Source organism: Psammomys obesus, unplaced genomic scaffold, assembly GCF_907164565.1.
Source record: "Psammomys obesus unplaced genomic scaffold, mPsaObe1.curated_primary_1811, whole genome shotgun sequence".
Taxonomy (NCBI): domain Eukaryota; kingdom Metazoa; phylum Chordata; class Mammalia; order Rodentia; family Muridae; genus Psammomys; species Psammomys obesus.
Window position 1 is genome coordinate 182,524 of NW_026594240.1, and position 9,485 is coordinate 192,008.

General features: G+C 54.3%; 1 protein-coding gene across 1 annotated transcript; it reads right to left on the bottom strand.

Annotated features, from left to right (window-relative positions):
• Positions 1–351: 351 nt before the first annotated feature.
• LOC129684953 (keratin, type II cytoskeletal 2 oral-like) lies at positions 352–8,219 on the bottom strand. Its single transcript, XM_055618229.1, has 10 exons — positions 7,710–8,219; positions 6,638–6,858; positions 4,863–4,923; positions 4,401–4,496; positions 3,830–3,994; positions 3,629–3,754; positions 2,801–3,021; positions 1,278–1,312; positions 511–722; positions 352–447 (listed from the first exon to the last, which is right to left on the bottom strand). The coding sequence occupies exons 1-10, from the start codon at positions 8,217–8,219 to the stop codon at positions 352–354; spliced, it is 1,743 nt and encodes a 580-aa protein (XP_055474204.1).
• Positions 8,220–9,485: the final 1,266 nt, after the last annotated feature.

Genomic DNA, 9,485 nt, shown 5'->3' on the forward strand with positions numbered 1-9,485 from the left:
CCATGAGAACCAAGTCTGGAAAGCTTGACCTTCCACCTGTGAGCAGCAGACAGCCAGAATGGGCTAGGCCGGACTAGAAGGCTCAGGATGGCTTAGGCTCAGCTGTTGCTGAAATTCCCGGCCCATCCAGGGCCTTCCCCAGGAGCACCGGCCCCCCGGACTGGTAGCTAAACCACCCGACCTAAGACAAGCCATAAAGATGTGGGAGCTGGAAGTTCAGCCCCTTCTCCAAGGAACTTGAGTGAAAGCAAGGTTGAACTATGCCCCATTGGTGCCAAGAAGATGAGGGCAGGCACAGTTGCAAGCCAAAGCGGGGGAAGCAGGAGGGTGGACGAGATTTGCTCCTGAAGATCACTTGGAGCGTTGCTGGCTGGAAGTGATGGTCTGAGAGAAGCAGGCGGTGCTGCTGCCTCCTCTGCGGGACTCGTAGCTGCTGTCTTCCGAGGTCTGGGAGCCGCTGCGCTGACTCAAGGAGATGCTGTGGCTGCTGCTGCCTCCTCTGCTGTCTACCAGGATCTGGGAGCCTCCGGAGTTAAAGCCACGCTGACTCGCAGAGACGCTGCTGCTGCCCCTGCTGCTGCCTCTGCCTCCGCCACCAAGCCTGCTCCCGCTGCTGCCTCTGCTGCTGCCGCTGCTGCTGCTGTCCCATCCATAGTTGCTGCCACCGGCCCCTCTGTAGCCTCCAGAGCTGCTGCTCGTGCTGGTGGCATTGCTAATCACCGCTGCAGGGGAGACAGACAGTTCAGGAGAAAGGCTGGACGCTGACTGTCTCGGCCCTGCCCTGCCTGCTGCGTAACTTAGAAACGCCCCTCAGTGAGTGAACTTGGCTCACCACTGCCCCAGCCAAAAACAGGAACCAGAAGAATTCACAAAACACCTGGTTCTCCAACCTAGGGCACACCACAAGCAGAAGGGCTAGAGAGTTGGGCCAAGCTTACAGGAGGGGTGCCGCACACGGATACCTTGAGTGAACTGGGCTGAATGAGTGTGCCCATGGACACACGTGCAGAAGCCAAAGAAGGATGTCAGTCTCTAACCGGTTCCCTTGAGATGGGATCCCCGCTGAAGCTAATCATGTTAGCAAGGATGGCTGGCCAGCCAACTCCCAGAATCCATCTCCACAATCCCAATACTAGGGAACAGGCATGCGCCAGCTCACCCAGATTTTAAGTGAGTGGTGAGGAATTCAAACTCAGGTCCTCATGCTTGCACAGCAAGAAACTGTGCCCACTGAGCCATCTCCCGCCCGGGGGCAGGTCCCTGAATGTGCCACTTACCAATGCACACAGCATTCTGCCACTCCCCAGACATCCTGCAAAGACAGGGATGAGAGTTAGTTCTTGAGTCAGCAGCCAGTCAACGGCCAAGGTTCCTAACCCTGGGTACCACATCCTCCCCCCGCCTTTGTCTGCCCTCCTGGGGTCAAGCCCCTGAGAAAGGAAAGGCTGGTCCAGGGTTACTCCCATCAACCACTCTGTGGTTAGCAGATGTGATTAGCCACCTCAGCCTTCTCCTGCGGCTAAGGCAGTACTCTCCATCTTTGCACGCCCTTCCCCTCCTCTCCTTCCCTGCCCTGCCTTTATTTACCCAACTTTCCTCTTCTGGGAAACCTTCCCCAGTGCAGCTTGGGGTGGCGTGGGGCTTGGGCCAGCAGCAGTGATGATGGAGGAAATCTGCAAGGCTGGCCCACAGTGTGTGCTGTGTTCGAATCTTTCCCCTCGAGACGCCCACCCCCTGGGCCTTATGTTTATTCGTGGAGCTGGTGTAGCTGAGCAAACAGGGGTGTTCTTGTGCCCCTGCCACAGTGCCTGCTGGTGCTGGCCGTTCCTTCTTGTCACACGGCTCATACACTTAGCCATCTTCACTCTCCCAAGCAGACCGGAAGCCCTTTCCTTCCCAAGCCTGGGCTCTGCTCCCTCTGTCGTGCAGGGATTGGAATGAAGATGCATGAGGCAACGAATGTCCCCTCAGTTCCTGACACGTCCTTCACATGTGGGATCTGCTCAGTGAGCCTTTACCTGCCACTTCGTGCTGAGTTATCTTTTAGGGATGTGCATGAGTCAAAGCACTCTCCCACAGACTCAGCTCCGGCACTGGGGGTTGGAGGACGCTCATCCCGGATTTCCAGCATGGGAACCTCTAGCCATGTGAAGCTAGGTAAGTTAGTTTCAATTAAATGTAAAATTAAATGTAAAACTCAAGTCCTCAGTTACACTACACCCATTTCAGATGCTAGAAGGGAGCGCTGAAGCATAGCCGGGCACTCAGGAGGCTGAGGCAGAAGAATCGAGAGTTCAAGACCAGCTGGGGCTACCCAGTGACACCCATTCAAAATAAAAAAAAAAAAAAGACAGTGGGGAATGTGGAGAGAGAGAGAAGGAAGGAGTGAGAAGGGGAAGGGAGGGAGAAGGGAGGAAGGCTTCAAGAGGCATGGCTATTGCATCAGGCAGTCTGTTTTCACCTTGGAACGTTCCAAGTGACAGCTCTGGTCCATAAATTTTGTCACAGCCTCAAAATGCTTGTTCTACCACACTGATGAACAGACGTACTGATTCAGTACTGTGCTCAGAAGTACTTGATTCAGTGCTGTGCTCACGGTAAGTGAGATAGACAACAGTACTGATAAAACAGTGGACTTAGCCAGCCTCCGCTGTTCAGGAGACTCCCTGGTCTCTGCCCAACTGTCCTTCCTATTATTTTTATTATTATCATTATTATTGTATAATTATTATTCCTTTTTTGCTATCATAGGTCACTATAAAACCACACTTGGAGAAAGCTGACCCTGTGGCCCCCTCACCGGCACTCCTCGCCCTCCAGCAGCTTCCTGTAGGTGGCGATCTCCACGTCCAGGGCCAGCTTGGCGTTCATGAGCTCCTGGTAGTCGCGCAGCAGCCGGGCCAGGTCCTCCTTGGCCTGCTGCAGGGCGGCCTGCAAGCCTTGGAGCTTGGCATCAGCATCCTTGAGGGCACCATCGCCACGCTGCTCAGCGTCCGCAATGGCTGTCTGCAGGTTGGCATTCTGGGGCAGAGAGTAAAAGATGAAATTAGCACAGGAAGCAAACACCGGATTGTTCTTAGGGAAGGATTGCTTCACCTGCCGCTCCTCCCGCCCTTTCCTAGTGGCACGTGCTCACGAGTCAAGACGATGTTGCAATTTGGCTAAGTCACCCTGGGCCCATTAAAATTAACCCGTGACTCATCAAGAAAAGAGGCACATCTGCTTTCCTGAGCTGGCACGCCAACAGCAGTCTGTTAGCCTTTGATCTCTTTTGCAAGACAGTTTAAAAGACCGCCCTTCCCTGACCGCTTCATTCCAGTGACACAAAGCAGCCACTAGGGTTACATAAGGTGTGATTGAAAGTAAATCTCCATAGCATGGTGCAGCTGAGCCCTCAAGGCCAGCTCGGCACATTAGCCCTGCCAATCAGAATGGGTAGCCCTCCCTCCTGCCGGGTCCTGGGGCATGCCACGAAGCCCAGCCTGCAGGAGAAGCGGCTGACAGCAGAGGTTCCCAGAGGCTGGGACTCCACCAGTGGGACTCCATGGTGGGAACCCTGAGCAGGGGGCTCGGCCGCTGCCTACTCTCTCCCAGGCCCAGATGGTCAGTCCGTGAAGCCTAGCCACACCTGCTTCTTAACGTTCTTGATCTCCGATCGCAGTCTCTGGATCATCCTGTTGAGATCCATGATTTCGCTCTTGGTACTTCTCAGGTCATCCCCGTGCCTGCTGGCTGTGCTCTGCAGCTCCCCGAGCTGCAGAGGAGAGATGACGGATCAACACGGCTGGTCAGAGCTTAACCAATTTAGGGAGGAAGGGGAGGTTCTCACCTTGGTCTGGTACAGGGCCTCCACCTCAGCCTTACTCCTCTGGGCGATCTCCTCGTACTGCGCCTTGACCTCGGCGATGATGCTGTCCAGGTCCAGGCTGCGGGTGTTGTCCATGGACAGGATGACGGACGTGTCGCTGACCTGGGTCTGCATCTGGGACAGCTCCTATGGGGAACACGGATGTCTCAGATCCCAAATGGTACTGGGACTTCCTACTCACAGAGAATGGAGCTAAATAATGGCAGAGTAGAAAAAATAAGCTTACAGCGTGCCAGCAAAAGGGCTAAAAGAAAAGGACAAATTGCAAAGATGAGCAGTGTCCCCGACCGGCACACCAGCCCGTGAGCCCACGTGTGGCTTCTCATTGGAGCACAGGGCGGAGGAGCATTACTCAGTAGCTGACTGTGATCCAGGACTGTGGAGCTCAGGGAAAAGAGGGCCCCGACCCTGCAGACAGGAGAGGCAAAGTGAGCATTGCCTGGGCCGAGCAGAGCTGCGGCTGGCTATGTGGGCGGGCTCCTGTCCCCTAGCTACATCTGGACAGCGCACAGGCAGCAAACTAAAGAATCACCTTGTCGCAGAGAGCCCTCAGGAAGTTGATCTCATCTGTCAGGCTGTCCGCTTCAGCCTCGAGCTCCACCTTGCTCATATAAGCACCATCCACATCCTGAAAGAGAGAAGCCAGAGGATGGCCTCTGCTCCCTTCCACCCGAGCCCCTCTCTGAGCCCTCCTCTCTCCGCTTGCCTCCCTCTACCCCCTGCTAAATGTAACTTCTCACCTTACCTTTTGAAGGGGCCAGACCCAAAGTACGGTACGTGTGTAGGCTAGGAAAAAGTCTTGATTCATGCACACAGAGTGTTCATTATTAGCTCCTATTACTAACTAGTTTCTTGGTTACAGTAGGGTTTAAAGATGAACAGCTTCCTTCAAACATTTCCTGGGACTGTGAGGGAAGACGTAAGCCCCACCCACAGCAGTGCTCGGCTCTGCCTAGGGGAGACAAAGGGGTTCTGGGTCTACTTCAGCTCTCACCTTCTTCACCCCTACAAATTCATTCTCTGCAGCCGTCCGTCGGTTGATCTCCTCCTCATACCTGAACAGAGAGAGCCACAGGTGACGTTTCGGAAGTGGAAACTTGGCTGGATTAAACATACTGGCTGCCTTTCCTGGGGTCCTGAGTTCAATTCCCTGCACCCACTTGTCAGCTCAAAACTGCCTATTACCATAGGGTCAGTGTTCCGATGCCCTCTTTTGGTGTGCAAACATCAATGCAGACAAAATACTCGTGTGTGTGTGTGTGTGTGTGTGTGTGTGTGTGTGTGTGTGTGTGTGTAATGCAGATGTGGGGAAGATGAGGCCTCCTGTTCTCCTGCAGAACCTGCTTGCCCAGACACAGGATGCCCACTTCAAGGGCACGTGACTGTGTGGTCTCACAGAGCCCACAACGTCCTCTACCTGAGCTCAACGCTCTGCTACCATCGTCTTGAAATTCTTCAAAACCTTTTTAACAAGAATGCTGCAATCATTTTGCCGAGACCTGAGGTTCACAGCCTGCCTGGAGACTTGTCAGAGCCCAGGGCGGCCTCCCCCTCCTCCGAGTCTGATGAGAGGCTGAAGTGTGTACACCAGGGGCTGAGCCACGAGCGCATCTGCTTGCCTGAGCTCCGTGACTGACTTCACAGAGTCGTGTGCTCACAGGAAATGGAAGAAGCAGTTCCCCGTCCCCTGGTATCTCTATTTCCCTCCTCACAGTGAATTGGAGAGGAATTTAGGGTAAGAATGGAACTCAAGTCTTCCGACTGTATCACGGCTATGTGCCACCAAGCCCTACCTATGACAGCAGCCTGAGTTCCAGAAAAGGCAAGAGAAACCCTGTCTCAAAAAAAAAAATAAAAATGCCACTAAGCCGGATGACCTGCTCCCTGGACTCCACACAATGGAAGGAGAGAGGACTCTCAAGAGTTGTCCCTGGACTGAGCATGGTGGCACACACCTGTAATTCCAGCACTCAGGAGCAGGTGGCTCTCTGTGAGTTTGAGCCCAGCCTGGTCTACAGAGTGAGAGTTTCGGGACAGCCAAGGCTCTATAGTGAGACCTTATCTTGGAGAAAAAAAGAAAAGTTGTCCCATCTTCTGAACATTTGCCCCTAATTGTGTGCCCTAATTGTGGCACATGTGCCCCTGCCATTACCCCAGACACACACACAAATAAGAGAGAGAGAGACAGAGACAGACAGACAGACAGACAGACAGACAGACAGTCGTAGAAAACTCTGGAGAGCAAGCTCGCTTCTAGCCCTTGAATTTCCACAGCCCTGCCTGGAGCCGGCCACCAAGCAAGTGCCCACCCCTTGTATAGTGACTGAAGAAGGGGGCCCCAGGAGCAGGTACACCCCTCTCTATGGGTCCTGACTCCTGGGGAATCTCTGGGGCTTCCACCCACCCCGGGAGGCCCTGTTCACTTCTCACGGATCTCAGGTGTGAACTCGGATTTGGAACCTTAACAAGGAGGTAGGGCGAAGCTGCGGGATCAAGAGAATATCCCTGGACCGGGGTGGAGGGAGCACCAGGCTCAGCCCTGCCCCACACCCCCTGCTCAGAAGAGCAGAAACCGGGCTGCAGGGTACGTCCCGCTGTGACCCTGCTAGGTGATCCCTATGTGGGGGGTTCCCTGAGGGAGTCCTGTCGCTCATCTGGGCTGGTGCAGGAGGGGAACCGGCCAGCCTCACTCAACAAACCCATTGGTGGATGTTAGACAGTGTCTGACAGCTCAAATGAGGAAGTCTCCCCTCCCCACGGGAGTCTTACTGCTTTTTGAAGTCTTCTGCCAGGTCCTGCACACCCTTCAGCTCTCCCTCCAGGCGTCCCTTCTCCCCCAGAAGGAAGTCGGACTTGTTTCGCAAGCAGTTGATGTAGGATTCGAAGAAAGGCTCCAGACTCTGGGGTCGTGAGCCGGAGCCGGTGCTCTGCTGCTGGAGCAGTGCCCACTTGGTCTCCAGGACCTTGTTTTGCTGCTCCAGGAAGCGCACCTGCAGCCAGAGGGGAAGGAAAAGGCCCTTTCACTCGGGCATGTGGGCAAAGGGTAGAGAGCTGGGAACAGGCCACAGTGACTGTGTGTCTCGGACTTTGGAGAAGATGTGGATGAGAAGAGAGAGAGCTAGCATGTGTGGAGTGCTCTGTTTTCGTATGTTCTCTGTCCCTTCATCCTTACCGGCTCCTGGGCAGCATCAGGTCAGCAAAAGTGCGGTGAATGCAGAGTGACAAGGTGGACAGGCAAACTCAGGACTACCCTAGGTCAACTGCGATCTTCACAATGTAGGTCAGCATGAACTAGTCTTTATATAGAAGCTTCTCCGCCTCCATAAAGGTAGTAAAAACGGCCAACGAATCCTCAGACATTCATCTTGCAGCTGACCAACGTTCACTTCAAACCCTGGGCTCATCTCTGCCTTGGACCCAGCATGCCCTGCTCTGCGCCATCATGGACAGTTCCGCTTACCGTTGGCAGAGGCCTACTATCACTTGGAAGATAAGGTGCTACTGAAGACATGGAGAAGCAGTCCCGAGATTTGTGCAAGGTTAATTAGTTACTGAATGAAATTGGTGTCAGAGAGAAAGGAAACTGTTCTAGGTTTGTGGCTAAATTCTTCAGAAGTCAGAGCAGACTCATCCCCTGACCATGAAGGCCCTCATCTCATCACCAGAAGGAAGTTAACACCAGGAGACCTTCCCTCCTTCCACAGCTGGCATGAGAGGGCACAAAGAACAAGGGCGGTGTGCCCACTGTTCTGGAAGCAGTAAGGTAGAACAGGCCAAGAGCCAGGCGTTGCGCTGGCAACTCTGCTTACCGGCCCACAATGCCTCTGGGCTTTGCCCTCACCTTGTCGATGAAGCAGGCGAACTTGTTGTTAAGGGTCTTGATCTGCTCCCGCTCCTGGGCCTTCACTTGCCCAATCTGGGGGTCAATCTCCACGTTGAGGGGCTGCAGGAGGCTCTGGTTGACTGTCACTTCCTGGATTCCCCCACGGCAACCACCAGGACCAAAGCCACCAGGCCTACCAAAGCCACTAGCTCCCCCAAGGCCAGAAGCTCCCCCAAAGCCAACTCCATAGCCGCCTCCGAAGCTGATGCTGCCACGCCCTCCGCCGAAGCCACCAGTCCTGGAGACGCCAGCTGCCTCGCTGACAGAGCTACACCGGCTCCCACCCCAGCTGCGGAGGCTGCAACTGCTGAAGCTCCCTGCTCCACTCCAGGACCCACAGGCCCTTGTGCTGGCTGCCCCAGAGCGTGCCACGCAGCTCCTCCTGCTGCTGCCCGATGCCACAGCTGAGCGCCCGGAGAAGCCCTGGCTCCTGCCGCTGAAGGAGTTCTTGCAGGCTTGTCTGCTCATCATGAGGAGTGTGGCAGCGAGCTACCCTAGCAGAGCAGAGGGCTGAGAAGAGGATGGGGGTGACAGGAGGAGCTGGCCTTTATATCCCCGGCTGCTCAGCTTGGCAGGAGGAGAGGTGAGCAATTACCAGGAGACACCTCAGGTTTGGCTTGCCCCACAGGCAGCAAGTTGCCTCTTGGTTCCCAGCACACCTCACAGGTAATCCTCTGGGCCCAAATGGCTTTGCTTTCTTAGCTTAATCACCCCAACTTGCCTCGGTAGACAGAAAGAGCTCTCTCCTCCCTCCCAACTTGTGATTTCCTCAGGAGTCTCGGGAGTTAAGCAGAAACCATTACAGCAGGATGAGCTGGCTCTAGACCCCATGGGATTAGGGGCCCTTGGTCTCCGTCACCTGGCCATTAGGACTGGTCAGCCTTCTCCAGGGAACTGGATAGCAGGCCTGAGTTCATTAAGCGATTGTTATGAACCGGGTCCTGTGGCACTCCTGTAAGGCCCAAGCTGTTTCTCTCATGGCATGTCCCCTTGCCTTGTGCTTCTGAGAGCGTGGGAGTGGAGCTATAGTGAGAAATGCATTAATGCGGGGTCCAGTCTGCTGCCTCTGAAGTCAAAGGTGTCCATCTAAGCAGACCCAGAGCTGAAGACACGTTAGAGCTTAAGGTGAGGCGTGTTAGTTTTGAGAAAGAAACTAAAGTAAACCCAGAGTGTCTAGTCCCTGGGGAATGGAAACCTGAGATTCGGAGCCAAGAAGAATGAGGCTATGGAGAGCAGGTCTCAAGGCAGGCCCTGCCCCCACCATCCTAGACCAATAGCAGGACAGGGCAGAATACAGAGCCTACTCAGCTGCATGGTAGAGTCAGCTCAAGGACCTCACTCATCCTGGGATAAGACTATGTGCACACTGCAGTGACAATTTTAGCATTTTGGTTTCATTTAATAAAAAAAAAAAAGAAAGAAATAGTATAAGAATATGTTTTCCTTTCAATCCCAGGTGTGGGATATGCAGCTGAGTATGATTTCCCCGTGCTCTGGCAGGAGCGTGATTTTGCCAGCGGCAGAGAGTCTCTGTGTGGCATTGGGGACTCTGGAGGCTTTTCAGAGGGTCCCCGGGAGGTGGGTTGCAGGTTGGTCGCTGTTGGTCTCGGTTTGTTAAGTACGGAGTCGGGCGCAAAGAGACAAGAAGAAATTAAATATCCTGATGGCAAAGTTCCATCTTGCCCCAAGGAACTCGACGGCCCTAATAGCGAGAAGTAGTCTAGCAATAGTGGT